The 15,561-nt window shown below is 48.8% G+C and overlaps 1 protein-coding gene across 11 annotated transcripts; it reads right to left on the minus strand.

The window, feature by feature from the left end:
- Positions 1–95: 95 nt before the first annotated feature.
- Positions 96–15,174, minus strand: LOC310747798 (uncharacterized protein). Of its 11 annotated transcripts, none has more exons than XM_083582982.1 (7): positions 15,038–15,174; positions 13,528–13,574; positions 12,233–12,349; positions 8,235–8,351; positions 7,629–7,703; positions 5,762–6,016; positions 96–4,754 (listed from the first exon to the last, which is right to left on the minus strand). In XM_083582982.1, exons 4-7 carry the CDS (start codon positions 8,266–8,268, stop codon positions 3,241–3,243), a joined length of 1,878 nt encoding a protein of 625 aa, XP_083439108.1. In that variant the 5' UTR covers positions 8,269–8,351; positions 12,233–12,349; positions 13,528–13,574; positions 15,038–15,174; the 3' UTR covers positions 96–3,240. The 11 variants fall into 11 exon arrangements, with proteins under 11 accessions (XP_083439108.1, XP_083439106.1, XP_083439112.1 ...); XM_083582980.1 differs by lacking the exon at positions 15,038–15,174 and adding an exon at positions 14,859–14,931; XM_083582986.1 differs by lacking the exon at positions 15,038–15,174 and adding an exon at positions 14,089–14,753 and having other exon boundaries at positions 96–4,751.
- Between the last annotated feature and the right edge of the window lie 387 nt (positions 15,175–15,561).

Below are 15,561 nucleotides of genomic sequence, written 5' to 3' on the forward strand. Positions count from 1 at the left end.
CTGAGGAGGAAATGCTCTGTACGCCTTTCCCATGATTAACAAAATATGGGCCAATTTGTATAGCTCATACAGGTCACAGCGTCTGAAAATTCAGGTTGTTGCAAAATTTGGGTTTACTTGATGTAGGAATCTTATTTTGAACACAACATATGGTCTCATGCCAAGTTCCACATCGGAGAGACAATGGATTCATCATGAGCATTTCAGTTGAGGCTCACTGGTCAAACCCTAGATCTACTCATGCCTTTTGTGCGATGTATTTGCTAGGGTGGTTTATCTTGGTGACTGTACTAAGTACCCTTACCAGTGAAGTGCCCAAATCAGCCTTTAGAAATAGCATAGTTATTTGTTAGTAACTTGGAAGGGAAGAGTATGCACAAATGAAGCCTTGGTGCTATCAGGAATTGATACTGAATCCCCGCATCAATGGTCCATTACCTATCTAGACTCTTCTAGGTGGCTGGCAAGAATACTCTGTATCACCCAACTCTATTAAGTTTAAAGCAGGCCTGCGTAACTTACGACTCACCAAACCTAAATCGCAACCTACCAGCAAATCACTAAACTGTTTTTGGTGCCTGTGATTGCAAAACCAGTTTGGATCCTAACTTAAGTCATATTTTAGTCGCACTGAAATCAATGGACCCAAGTAGGACCTTGGGTTTCTCCTCCCCCTTCCCTCCCCCCACGTTCTTTCACCATGTCACTAATGAGCTAGGTTCAGCTTGGTAGCTACAAGTTGGACCTGGAATGTTTCTATTACTTTGTCAAACCATTCAAGTACTATCCCAATTGAATGTAAAACTCCTTTGGCAATACCTATGGGCTAACCGCCTTGCAGCAGCAAAGCCTTGTGTGAATATGTTAAGGAGGGCCGTGAAGAACGACCCACACCCAGTATCTTAAAAAGAATCATAGTTCCTTTACACACAGAGAGTTCCAACTGTTGGAAGTCTTCTCCCTCTCCATAGCTAAAATGAATGCTTTTCCCTCCCCAAGAACCCTGCAAAGCCTAGCTGATGAGCACCACTTTTTTGCCATATCTGACAATTCACACTAAAACGCAAATATGTCTGTCAATGCACTTTCACAGCATTTCCATTTCCCCACTTTTGTAGATCAGTTAAAGGACAGGAGAGAGAATTGAGCCAGTCAGAATGGCTTTAGCTAGTTGGTGCAGACCTACTCAGAAACTCCTATTTGGATCCACTGGGGATCACTCCCTGATAAGTGGGGTTACGGTTTGCAGCCTAACCTTTTAAACTCTTCCAAAACAATCCAAGGTATGTGAACAGAACCCAAATTTTCACTTTTTATCAAGCTAGCAATGCCATTCTTGCAGCTGTGCTTAGGACCACTTGTTTCCCTATTCATGTTTTTAAAACGCACATAGGTCAGAAAGTGGCAGAAGATGTGCATTACAGCTGCAACTGTAATGACAACTTTGACCCCCCCCCAAAAAAAAGAATGAAAATTGCACAAATTGAAAAAGTGACACATTTTCCCACATCCAGACACTTGTCAAATGGAGGCAAATGGCCTTGAACCTAGCAAAACCCGGGTTCTGAGGATCTGTCCTCACCAAACCCGAAATACTTGTACAAAATTCACATTTAAGTCTTGAGAGGTGCAAAATATCTTCTTTGGGGGAAGGGAGTTGCAAAATATTCTATTGGATTCATTTACATCTACAGTTTTGGATTCATCGTTTTTCTGTGTTGGTTAAAGACACTCCATGCTAAGATTTGATAAAACAAAGTTCTACTGTATTAGTCCTAAATCAGTTATTATTAACCCCCTCCCTACTCTAGAGCCCTCTGATCCCACCCCTAGCCATGAAACACCAGTCCAAAAGGTACCAGGAATGTACAAGCAACTGGAGAAGTAACACTGGTCTGGTAAACTACCATAGAGCTGGAAACAGTCCTAGAGAGTGGTACAGGCCACGTGGGGTTGAGCCCAACTCAGCAGCAATTTTACCATTCTCACTAGAGATGGAAAACATATGAGGCTGTAAAAACCAGACTCCCCACCCACCCCCAACTCCGCCATTGTTCTAGTCCACAATTCTGATCAAAGCAGATGTCTCCCACTTCTCTTCCTCCGTCAGCCTGCTTTCTCGAGAGCTAATGGTGAAGGAAGCACTATAGCCCCTTTTGAAGGCACCAGCCATTTTGTCTCATATTCAACAAGCAGCAACCGAGTTCAAATCCTGACACAACTCAATGGACCATTTCTCTGCTTCTGAACTGCCCTGAAGAATCAGTGAACATCCTTCTTGCTTTTTGGCTTGTTTCTTGCACTGTGGTCCCAGATCTTCCAGGGCTTGGACCTTGCCATGAAACTTCTTTGCAGGCAGAAGAGAGAAGCATGAGCTGTGTTGGGTCCCACAAGCTGCACACACAACCCACTTCCCAGATTATGCCACAGTCAGCGTTTTTTTCTGTGAGAGGGACCCAACAGCATGGCCAAGCGTGCCATCTTGTCTCGGGAAGTGGGGCCAAGCACTTGGGAGAAGCCTTGTTAAGCTTTTCTTCCCGCAAAAGGAAACAAAGGCAGTCTGGTCAAGGAGAGACAGTCAGCCAAGAAGACCCAGGGTTAGAGTGTCAGGAGGAGCCCGAATGACATTTACAAAATTTTATGGGTGGGGTGGGGTGGTGGGGAGGATGGGTGACCATGTGCTTGGACGATGGCAGGAGAGCAAGTATCCGTGTGTGTTTGTCTCAGAAGTGCATGCCGGTGATCCTACTGTGTCTCACAAGCAACAATGACGGCTTGCAATGGTTAGCTGCGATCAACCCGGGGTGCTTCCCTCCCCAAATCCACAAAGGTAGCCTACCTAACCCCTCTCCCGCAGACTTTAAATAATGCACCCAAATGGGTCACGTTGATTGGTGCTAAAGAGCCCAGTCAAAGGTCCAGGGAACATAGCTGATATCTCACCCAGGGTCTTGGCATGCCCACCTTACTCCCGCCATCTCACCCACAGAATCGGGGCCCTACGCAGAGCCTAGCAGGCTCCAAGGAGGGGGGAAAAGCAAAAGAAAACCACCAGGCTTCCTAGCAAACAAGGGCTGGGTCCAAAAATACAAGCTACTGCCTGCTGCCTCCCCTGCTCCTTTGGAAACTGGTCTGCCCCTACTGCATCTACCCCGAGCTGGGCCTCTGAGGTTCAACCGAGGAGCCTGCTGGTCGCGAGGGAGTGACAAAGGGCAGGGATACAGGAAAGCTACAGCAAAATCAAAGAGAACTGGAACAGAAGGGGAGGCGGGCGGAGGAGGTCACGGCCCAGGGAAGGCCCAGTGAAGCAGCACCCACAGGACTTCGGCCTGCTGAAAAGACAGGCTCGGATGCTGGTGGGCGTGGGCCCGCACCATGTGTGTTGGAGCAGGGGCGTGACTCCAGGGCATCGGGCGCCCCTTCGTGTTCAAGAAGGGGTGTGGTATCTGCTGCAGAGGGGGCCAGCAGACGGGCACTCTGGTGACGAGAGGCAGTGGTTGCGGCAGGCACGCTGCCGTGGGTGCGCTGGTGGCGTTTGAGGTGCGCCCGGCGAGCAAAGCGCTTCCCGCAGGCTGTGCAGGGGTAGGGGCGCTCCCCGGTGTGAGCACGCTGGTGGATGAGGAGCTCGGAGCGCTGCAGGAAGCGCTTGGCGCAAACGGAGCAGGCGTGGGGGCGCTCCCCACGGTGCATGCGCCTGTGCTTGCTGAGGTTCGAGCTGACGCTGAAGCGGCGGCCGCACTCCGTGCACACGTAGGGCTGCTCCCCGGAATGCGAGCGCACGTGGATGGTGAGGTCGGAGCGCTGCAGGAAGCGCTTGCCGCACTCTCCGCAGCCATAAGGCCGCTCCCCTGAGTGCAGCCGCCGGTGCTTGCTGAGCGCCGAGCGCTGGGTGAACCGCCTCCCGCATTCGCCGCAGGAATAGGGCCGGTCGGGTTCCGGGGGCGGGGACGGGGGTGGAGGTGGCGTGGCCAGCCCCCCACCACACTCCACACAGCGGCGCGACCGCCGGTGGCGCTCCAGGTGGCAGCCCCAGCGGAAACGGCGCCCGCAATCACGACACTGGTGAGGCTTTTCCACTGCATGGCGCTGCTGGTGCCGCTCTAAGTTGGCGAGGATTCGGAACCGCTTGCCACACTCCTCGCAGCCGTGGGGTTTCCGGGGCTGGGCTGAAACAGAGTTCCCGCCTGGCAGCTGGGTAGTTGCTGCCCCGACAGAGTTCAGAGGCAAGGCAAGAGAAGAGGCGGAGGCAGAATCCAGGACAGGAGCCAAGGCGGAATTTGGAGGTGAGCTGGATCTCTGTGGCGGGACGACAATGGTCCTCCTGCATGGCCCGCAGCGGTGGGGTTTCTCTCCTGCAGGCGGGCGCCGGCGTCTCTGGGTGAAGCGTGGTTTCTGCCACGCTGAGAAGAACTGGGCTCTTTCGCCAAAAGGCGGCCAGAGTCTCGCAGCATCCTGGGAGTCCCGGCTCATGCTGTGGAGCGGGCTGCAGCCAACGCTCTCCCGGGGCTCAAGGCCTGCCCCCCATCTCGTTCCCAGAGGGCTCTGCTGGTGGACAAGGCTGTTCTTACACCCTCTGGCGTCCCCATGAAAAATCTTCCCTGAAATGGGTTGCTTTTGGCCTGCCACCAGCCCTGGGCACAAGAGGGGCACCTGGAGCTCATTCGCAACTGGCTTTCTAGACAAGATGGTGGGTGCTTCCAACGTTCCAGCATGTGAGGCCTCTGAGTTGTTCTGCCCACCTGCTTCATCACCTGCTGAGACAGAAAGGTGGATAAATTTCTGCACCTTGGGGTGGGGGGAGAACACAATGATGTCTACAAGGGGGAGTTGGACTCACTCTTCCATATTCCTGAGAAGGTGCTCGTGGTCAGTTTACAGAGTGCGCTGCATCAGATCGCAAGAGAGGCTCTGCAGCAGAGTGAATGCTTTGCATGTAAAAGGGCCCAGGTTCAATTTCTAAGCCCTCTGTCAAAATATCTCGGGTAATAAAGATGTCCAGCAGAGACCCTGAAAACCTGGCACCAACAAAAGACAGGCTGGGCCAGGGGTAGGAACCCTTTTCACCCTGAGGGCCATTTTCCCTTCTAAGGAAGCCTACAGGGGCCAGCTGACAGTGGTTGTCTGGGCCAGAGAAAAATGAGGCTCCCAAATGCCACAAACCCAGAAGTGACTGTTCCGGTTTGCGAACTATTTTTGGAAGCCAAACATCTGACGGGGCTTCCGCGGCTTCCGATTGGCTGCAGAGGCTTCCTGCAGCCAATCAGAAGCCGCATTTGGTTTCCAAACATTTTGGAAGTCGAACGGACTTTCCAGAACGGATGCCATTCGACTTCCAAGGTACGACTAAGTTTTATTTGAGGGCCAAGGTGCTACACAGAAAAGAAGGGTTTAAGTGGCAGGGAGCGGAAGGATGGGTGTCCAAGGAGAAAGGCTAAGCCAGAAAAAGCTCACACTGTACACAACGGCAGAGGGTTTCGAGCAATTAGTAGGAAGGCAGAGAGAAAGAGATGAAGCCTGAAGACTATGTAAGCCAGGGAGCCCAAGATGACTGGAGGGGTCAGGAGGGTGGTCCTGAATATCACATCATGGTTTGAAATAAAAGCAGGCAAATCCTTGGCCGCCGATCTTAAAAACAGTTAAGAATTAAATGGTAGTGTCTGATGGCTGCAAAACTCGATCCTGCCTGCCACACCCCTTTTCAGCTGCCCATAGCAAGGTGGCCAGGCCTCAGAACTCCACTTGCCCCGGCTGATGCCCTTACCTCCAAGGCGGGGGCTCCGGGTCACCCTCTTGCGCCGCCTGACTCTCCCCTGCTGCTCCTGCTCCTTCACCAGCTCCCTCAGCATCTTCTCCACTTGTGCCTTGCCAACAGTCTGCAGGATCACTCCGAGCTGCCTCCGGAAGTCCGGCAGGATCCCTTCTTCACTCGAGCCGGCTGTAGCTGCTGCTGCCGCTGCTGCTGCCGCCTGCCCCTGCAAAGGTGCCAATTGCCCCTGCTCAGGTTCCATTTCTAGCCCTGGGAAGAGGGAGAGAAACAAAGTGAAAGGAATGTTAATGGAAGGCCCTAGGAGCCCCGTTGCCTATTCTAGGCGTGAGCTAATTTACACAGGGGCAAGGCCTGCGAAACGCTGCAGGAGGATTGTGCCCTTGGGACAAATGGCGCGAGTTAAGACAAGACAGCTGTCTTTGTCTGCTCCAGGATTGCTGCGATAGGACAGGCCGTTGGGTCGTCATCCTGGATACCTAGAGCTGTTCGTGGCAGGGGGGAGACACAGCCAATCAGGAGAGAGTGAGGATGGTAAAGGGAGAATTTGACGGTTTAGCCAAGCAGCTCAGAGGCTCTGCTCTAGGTGCCTTTCTCTGCTCTCACCAGGGGGTGGGGAGGTTACAAAAGGAATAGCAGACTTTGCTGTGAGCGCTTGTCACCACCTGAGTCAGAGTACCTGACAGTTCGTAAATGAGGTTCCATCCTTTCTGCAGCCCGTGTTAGAAACTCAAATAAACCAAGGTTACAGTCTCCAAAACAATGTCTAGTTGCCATTTTGGGGCAAGACGGCTCTAAAGTCTTATTTTTCCAAAGGATTGACTGGCTGTGATTGATTATCAGTTAAACATCTGGCTAGTTCAGATAACAACCTTGAGCTAGATTAAGAACTTTGAGAACTTAAAAGAAGAAAAGTCCACATATATTCCTGTCCCTACCTCTTTTTCTTAACGGTGACATGGACCATTCATAACATAAGAATATTCTTCACAACTGTGAGCATGGGGGTGGGAGTGGGGTAAGTAAAGACAAGCTAAAGCGGTTAACTGTAATGTTGGTCACTGCTCCTGCTCAGGCGGCACAGAAAAAACATTTTGGTTCCTGAAATTCATTCTGACTGTGCAGATAAAATATAACAGGATGGGGTACTAGTGTGTGAAAACAGTGATCCCCAGGCACGCACCTCCAGATGGTGGAGATATCAGGCACCATCTGGCACCCAGGCATCTTCACTTGGCCGCTAGTGGCCGCTAGTCAGGTACAAATGCACCTGGCGCCTGGCTAATTTCAAACACTGTCTACAACTATTAACAAATTGAAATATTTAGGACCACGATCGGAAGAAACTCATACAGCAGAACACAGGTGGGAACACCAGGGCCCTTCAGCTCTCTTTGGGCCTTCAGGAATTTCCTCAGGCCACACTACCTCTTCCCAGGCTGCACACCACACCGACACTCTTCCATGTCCTCTTTGAATGCTTTTGCCTGGCTGGAATGTGCCCTTGACCTTTAATAAGGACTCCTTTTTGCCTGGATGGAGAGATGGGTGTGGGGTGTGCGTGTATAAACTCCTGATTTCTGCATCACCTGCTGTACACAAAGGTAAGAGTCATATCCGTCGCTCTGTCCGCTTCTGCCTGGCCCCCACCCACTACCGGCATGTGGCCCTCAGAAGCTTGCGGCCAAAAGTTCCTGCTGCCCTCCAACATGGGAGCAAATTCTAGCTTCCCTTTCAGTGCAGTTTGAGAAGGGAAGGCTTACAGCTCACAAGGGAGAAATGAGTTCCACTCTTTTAGGTAGTTGAACAAAGGAAGGATTTGTAGCACACAATTTCTTAAAATCCTCTCGAATAAAGGACTTACCAGGAGCCAAGCCTCGGCGCCCTCGGGTCTCTGTGAAGGCAGTTATCCGGGGCCAGCTAATGGCAATTTCTTCCGCTAAAAGGAGAGGAGCAGAAAACAGGTTGATAAGCCTAAGATACTTCTGGAGGATAAAATGTTTGGTTAGGCAGTGGCCTTTGGATGCTATATAGCAGGGTTTCCCAAACTTGGGTCTCCAGCTATTTTGAAACAACAATTCCTATCATCCCTGACCACTGATCCTGCTAGCTAGGGATGATGGGAGTTGTAGTCCAAAAACAGCTGGAGACTCAAGTTTGGGAAACCCTGCTATATAGGGGAGAAGGTATTGACTTCCATATGGCCTTAAAAATCAGCAGCTCTCCCCCCCCCCCGCCAAAACATGTATATAAACCAACGTGCGGTCCCCACTATTTTGTTGGCATCCATCTGTTGTGGGAGACAAGGGAAGAGGGCGCCATTGGAGGTAAAGTCTGTGAGTGAGGCAAACGTGGCACACAATTTCCATGTGATGACTTGAGATGCCACAGAGCTACTTTTAGTTCTGGGTAGATAAGGTTCGAGTTTAAGTCCAGCGGCACAGACATTTTAAGCAGTGGGATCCCTTACCCAGCGAGATCACTGTTTCATAGCTCTCCTGCATCTCGGCACACACGGGTACTCTCTCACCAGAAATGCCTGGAGTCCTTCTTCTTTCTCTTGGCAAAGGAGGCTCCTGACAAGCACCTAAATATAAAAAAAGAACTGAAGGAGTTTGTGCCACGTCACGTTGTAGAAACCTTTCTACGGCAACCCAGTGTGCTTGATAATCATATCCATGTAGCAATGGGGTGAGATTGGAGGAGGCAGGTGGGACAGAAAGAGCAAATGATGTTGTGAGAGGGGCAAACTCTGTCATATTATGAGATGGGGACGGGTCTGATGAAGTGGCTTGGGCCTTGCAAAACTTTGGGACTGCATCCTTCTGTACATTTTCTGGGATATGCTGGAAGGGCCCTAGTGTGGGTGCTTTCCTCTAGGGAAGTGAATTCTATGGCTGCTTGGTGCCAGGCTTTCTCAAGAGATGAGTCATAATTATGCATTCCCAGGGAGGGCCACCAAGCAGCAACTCCAATGTTAGTCGAACTCAAGAGCAGACCCGCTGAAATGCAATCTATTCTAAGTATGACTAACACTGGATTCAGCCATGTCTTATTTCTGTCCCCAGGTTTAAGGCCTGTTTATTCATTTGAACAATTATATTTTTAATTTTGTTGGACTGGCAGAGCATATTTACACCGCGTTTCTAAGCTATTCTGTGGCTTTTAGGTTTTTCTTTTTATAATCACTATAGCATTTAAATGGCTCCTGAAGAGTTTTCAGAGCACTTCATTAACCTCTTGGTAATCCACATAACAATCCAGTAATATAAGATCAGCTTCGTTATCCCCATGTTGCAGATGGGCTGGGGGAAGGACTGAGGCTGAGAGGTAACAGCTTGTTTAAGGGGATCCACTGCGCTGGTGGACAAGGGTAGAGATATAAATTCAAATAAATGGCTGCTCAGCATGGGAGACCTGTGACTTTTACTGAGGTGTGTACACCATACAATACACCAAGAGATTTTAAAATGGGAATGGAACTGAACCAACTAATCAACAAGCTATTATTACACAACTTGTATTGTGGCATCCTTGCGGAAGGAATGGGAAGAGCATGTTACAGTTCGTGATGTGATTACACATTTGACACACCCACATGTGGTTAGATGCTCTTTGTTATATACACAGTGCACTATTTCACTGTACAGCAGTCAAACACTACAAAAGTCTGTGTTGTCTCTGGCTGCACCAGACTGTAAGGTAGCTGAACCATGAACATGTCCATATATCGCTACAGATTATTAGTCCTTAGAAAATCAAACCAAGGGAATGTTGAAATAAGACACAAAGTAATTGCAGGGAATAAGTTGGTTACCTAAGACTTGTTCTCCATTGTTTACACTTGTAAAAGAAAAAGCCTGTAAAGAAACCTGGGCCACTTTGAACATTATATCCAACCAGGTTTTGTTCACATAATTCCACAATTAATAGACTAAATCATGTCAATTAATTTTTATGGGTCTGCTCTGAGTATGACTAAAACAGGATACAACCCTGTGGTTTTTAGGTATATACCTTAAAAAAAAACACCCTCAAGTATACATCTAAAAATTGAAAGTGTGAATGTGATGAACAACTATTTAAAAACACACACATCACACACCTTGTTGTTGAAAAGCTTGGACTGGCCACAGCTCCCTATGGGGGGGTTGGAAACCTGGATTTCTGTGTAATGTGCAAAACAGCTCTTCATTTCTCTGTACTGTTAGTACTTTGTGTCCCCAAAACTGTTTGTTTAGTTATATTTTAGATCATGGTTCAAAATCCCCTCCAGTCCAGTTGGCTTGTCTGGTGGTGAAAAAACACATGCACGTACAAAGGACAAAATATGAGCAAATGCCAGAGGGGCAGCGGAGTTTGTTGTGGCAAATATAAATCCTGTTGCATCCTAACGACAAAACAATTATATTACGGTAACACAAGCTTTCGTGGATTATAAACCACTTCCTCGACTGCATGGAGCGTTATCCCAAGCTAGTGTTAAATGTGTTCCAACTCTCTACGGATACTTTAAAAATAATTTTAAAAATGCAGCGTGGAAACAAAACTACCTCACTATGAGAAGAAGTCCATGCAAAAGGCTGTGGGGGTGTTACGGAGGAATCGGGGCAATTGCTGGGGGCGCGGTGGGAGCCGGAGAGAGGGAAAGAAGCCATAAATTATGGGGAGGGACGTACTTTGTTGGGAGGTAGCATCTTTTGAAAATTGAGTAAGGGGGACATGGGCAAATGGGTGCAAAGGTTACAAAAGGCAATCGCAATGAACTGGGCCCTCCTTGCCACCCTTCAAGCTGACTCTCTTTCCCACATTGCATGAACCATCGCCCCCCGCCCTTCTAAGTCCAGGATCTTCGTGCAATGTCTTAAGTCCAGGCAGCAAAGGGGGAAACGGCTGCATCGAAATGCTGTTACCACCCCGCACCCTCCACCTCGGGGTCCATCTATGTCCTGCACAGCCTCCATTGTTTCCTCCTTGTGAATCGGACCTTGCAAAGGCGGCGACGGGAGGGTGGGGGCAGAGGAGATCGAAAAGGCCGGGTTGATCTTTTGCACCCCACCCCCCACCCGCGATCATTTACCTGCACCTAGCCAGGGACTGCAACGTGCGGCCTGCCTGAGAATGGTGAAGGCCGATTACAGAGAAATCCTCGCCCCCTTGCAGGGAGCTGGGATGAGAGGGGGCGGGTCTTAGGGGAAGCAGCTGCAAGCTGCAAAATCCAGGAAGCTCAATTCCACATCCTGGCTAGAGAAAAGAATAAAGAGAGAAAGACCTCCCCTTTCTCCTTCGGCAGCTAAGCAGGCCCTCTTGTGGCTGATGGGGTCTCTCTCCTGCATAAGGGACTCGGTGGCCGGCGCTCTCTCTTCCTGCTTCTCAAAGTTTCTGTCCTTCTTTTGGAAACTGGTGGGTTAAGGATTCTACCAAGTCATTTTGTGTTCCACATACTGTATAGATCAGACTCAATGCAGCATGTGGATCCGAGTCATCAGGAGCCGTGCTGTAGCCGCTTAATCCTTCTACTTCGTAAAAAAACAAATACATCCTCCACAAAAACAAACCCAGTACAGTATTGATCAAACCCTATTTAGGCCGTACATACGTGCTGTTGTTTTAAGACATACAATGGCTCGAATTTAACATAAAGTATGAAAGTATACGAAATATTATTGTTAAAGGACAGTCCCCCATCTTTGGTAGGAATTTCTCATTATTCTGTTCCCAAGTTTATCAAGAAATATCCAAAATAGTTAACTTACTGGATAGCTTATCAGCTGGTTAGGAGCATGGTGCTGACAACGCCAAGGCTGCAGGTTCGATCCCCATATGGGGCAGCTGCATAGTCCCACATTGCAGGGGCTTGGACTAGATGATCCTCAAGGCCCCGTCCAACTCCACGATGCTATGATTCTACCTGTTCACGTTTCTCCACAACTGTCATTACTGAATATGCGGACTGATATCACAAAAGCTTGGCACTCTAAAGAACCTTTGACATCCATGCTAGCTGCTGCTGGGATTTCAACAGCCCAGCAATGGAAAACTTTGGAGGGGGGCGGGAATCTACATTTCTCTTTGTGGTATAAGAACCTATGGACTTTGGCTATTGTGGAAAAAAATAACACACCAATTGCAGGTCTCCAGAGGGATTGGAAACCCTGAATGCTTCTACGTCCTCTGACAGGGTTTTATTTCTTATGCTTTGGACATAGATGGCCAACGTGCACCATCTACATCAGCTCAGGAAAAATGGATGTCTTGGTTTATATTAGTGTGTTACTACTCCCGACCTCTTTTTTTACATACAGTATGTTATGGTGTCATACTCTGCTATTGTACTTTTACGTTGTCGGTAATGGTCATTATGCTTCAATAAAACTTTATTTATTTATTTATTTAAAAAGCTATTGTTAATAGGACGGAGTACCAGGGTACAGTGGCAGAGCAGGAGGGGCGGGTAGCATTGCATACCTGTCTTCCCAACGTGGAGGCAACCGGCCAGGGATGGTGTCTTGAGACAGTGATGACTCCTCACTTTCAGTTTCTATGGAGTCTCATAGACACCTGGCAGCTTCAGCTCAAAACCTCCTGAAGGAAGGAATGAAAATACAAATACTGTACGTACTGACTTTGAGCCAACGTCACCATCACATTAGGCCGCTGCTGAAGGAATTGCACTGCCTGCCAATGACCTACTAGGCTAGGTTCAAGATGCTGGTATTGGTGTACAAAACCCTATACAGCCTAGCAGGATACCTAAAAGATTGTCTCATCCTACACATACCCAGCTGATCACTGAGTTCTGTAGGAGTAGGCACAGTGCAGGTACTATCCTGTCAGGGGCTCCATTCCACATATCAGACAGAACCTACCCTATTGGCTTTTCAATGCCTGCTAAATATGTGGTTTTGCATGCAATTGCATGTGTGTGTGTGTGTGTGTGTGTGTGTGTGTGTAGTTTTTAAAAAATGTTTTATATATGTCATTATAATGCCAGTTGCTTTGAGGTCCCTTGCAAGAAGTGATTCATAAATAATATAAATAATAATAGCCAACCTAAAGGGTCTGTAATGTAGGCGGCAGAAACATGGAACACGTGGGGGTAAAGAGAGTCAAAAATAATTTTGGAAAGGGAAATTATTTGGACAGGTCAGGGAGGAAAATTAATGGTTTGAGGATGAAATTGATTGAAAGGGACATCATGAGGGTTGTTTGTTTAATGCAGTGAGGCTGTTCCCACCTCTGCCTTGTACTCTGTTCATGACTTTGGGCAAGTAACTTCTCTCCATCTAGTCCAGTACATCTGGCCAGCCTTCTTGTTACTTGCACTCTGCCATCTGGTAGGTATTCAAATATATTCCTGAAGGTTGTGGCAAAGGGATCCCAATCTACCACTCCCAGTAAAGCCACAATGTGTGGCAATGTCATAAACTTTATTGACCAGCATCCAGGATGCAGGAATTTGTGAAAGGGAAAGACAGATGTGTGACACGGTCAACCAGTCACTCTAGCAATGCCTTATCCTGAGCCTTTGACAATGAGAGAAAAGAATGAGCGGTGCTTGGTGTCTCAGCACACCCGCATAAGTGAAGGGAGAGACTGCAAGGACTATGATTATACCCAGAAGAACTCAGTGTGTGCAGGAGCAGCTTATTCAGCTGCCTGTATCTGAGCTGTGACCCCACACGGCCAAAGTGCTCAGGAGTTTATGGCCAGCAGTGGTTGAAGCAGAGTGCCTGGCCTTTGCCAACAGAGAGCTTACCTACCTGTGAGGGTGAATGCTTCCCCTCTGTGTAAGAGACACTGCTCCATGCTGTTGGAGGAAAAGAGTGTTACAGCAATACCGTTCTGACAAGACAATCACATAAGGCAAAGGTGGTCTGGCAGGTAGGGGAGACATTTACAGGCAGCTTGCAAGCTTCAGCTCAGCAAGAGCTGGCTGCAAATTAGAGCATAGACACTTAGGGTGGGCGGGCATCCTGCCACTACCCTCTCCCAATTAACCTCCATCTCCAGGGCCCACCCAACATTATATCACCCTAAGTTTCAGGTTTGGGGCCTGAAATCTTAAAGAGTTTGGGGTAATCCTGACCTGGCAACCTTAATTAAAATTGCTATTGATATAAACATATATATTAGATATAGGCCCAGGCCACTTTGAGTGGGGATTTGAACCTTGGTCTTCCATTCCAGCTCCTAGCCCAACACTCTGACCATATACCACACTGGCTCACAGGGTCATCTGGGTCCTCCGGCCATCTGGGTTGAGGGAGAGAGCAATGAGGAAAAGGGCCTGCTGGTGGCATGCTCTCCTCAAAGGTACTTGCCTGACATCTGCTTTGGCCTTCTTGTTTCCCCAGACAAAAATAAATGAGTACATGCCACAAAACGACAGGATAATATCCATTCTCAAAACTGAAATGGCCATGTGGAATGTGAAAGGCCTACAGTCTCTGTTAGATGCTATTTACCTGTTTTCCAACACCTTATTCAATAAATAATGAAAAGAAATGTGATGAAACACCGGTAACGGCAATGAGAACCCTATTGGATGCCTTTCTCGTTTTGCCTCATTGGCACATTGGCACAGGTGAACAGGTGGGCCCTCCGTTAATATGCCAGGTTGTTTATTTATTAAAAATATTAACTGCCTATTTATGAAGACATCTCAAGGCGGTTTACAGTAAAATCCATTAAAAATACCAAGCAAAAAACACACCAGCAGCCTTAACAGCCAGTACGTTTAACTGCATTACAGAAAATGGCTGGCCTCAGTGGTCAGCAAAGGCCTAAGTAAACAGGTACATTTTTAACGTGTAGAAACCACATCCTAGTTGGCACATCATGCCTCACACGCTACCGTGGGCACCAAAACAGAAAAGGCCCTCTATCTGACTGATCCCATGAGATGAGCTTTCACCGGCTCCTCATGACCTTAGTAACCAGGCAGGTCTGCATGGGAGGTTAAAAAGCAAGTCCCATTTCTGCCACTGGGAATTTCCCAGTGAAGCCAGATGAGAAAACTGCCTAGGGTGGCTCAGGCTTAGCCAACCGATATCTTGCTGTCGAAGGGATCGAGTATTTGTTTTTATTTTACCTCACACTAATTTGATGTGTGGCAGGGCAACTAAATGATAGGCTGTGTTTAGGTGCATTCTCCATGTTTGAAGTTTTATTCTGTTTTTAATGTTCTGTTGAAAGCCGCCCAGAGTTGCTGGGGGAAACCTGGCCAGATGGGTGGGGTAGAAATAATAAATTGTTGTTGTTGTTGTTTACTTATTTATTTACTCCCCAGGAAATGTGCCAACGTTCATCTCCCCCAGGCAGTGAAGTGCGAGATTGAAAGAGTTGCTTCCGAAAACACACAATGCTCCAGGGTCGTGCGGTCAGCACACTTTGAAGGCTGAGGGGACCCCCCCCCCTCGCAGACGCACTTTCTTGAGGGTGTGAAGCCCCTCTGGATGCGGAGTTGGGGAGGAGGGTTCCCATGTGAGAGAAAGAAGGAGAAGCGAGCCCGCCCAGCCCCGCGCGACCGTCTCTCGGGAGGCGGTTGCTCGATAGTGGAGCCTCGCGCGCAGTGGCGCGAAGGTCCCGAGAGGCGCTTCTCTCGCTCGCTCACTCGTTCGCTCCCTCCCAGGCTGGGCTCTGGCGGTTGCTTGTGAGGAGGCGGTCCCAGAGGAGGAGCCGGGCAGCTCGTCGAGAGCCGCCCCGCTTCGTCAGCCAGCCAGCGCTGCTTCCCTTTTTTTCTGTGGGGCGCGCTCGGAGCGCCTGACGGCCGTTGCCTCCTCTACCGACTTCCT

This window comes from Podarcis filfolensis, assembly GCF_964270895.1.
Source record: "Podarcis filfolensis genome assembly, chromosome: 13".
In the NCBI taxonomy this organism is placed as follows: Eukaryota; Metazoa; Chordata; class Lepidosauria; order Squamata; family Lacertidae; genus Podarcis; species Podarcis filfolensis.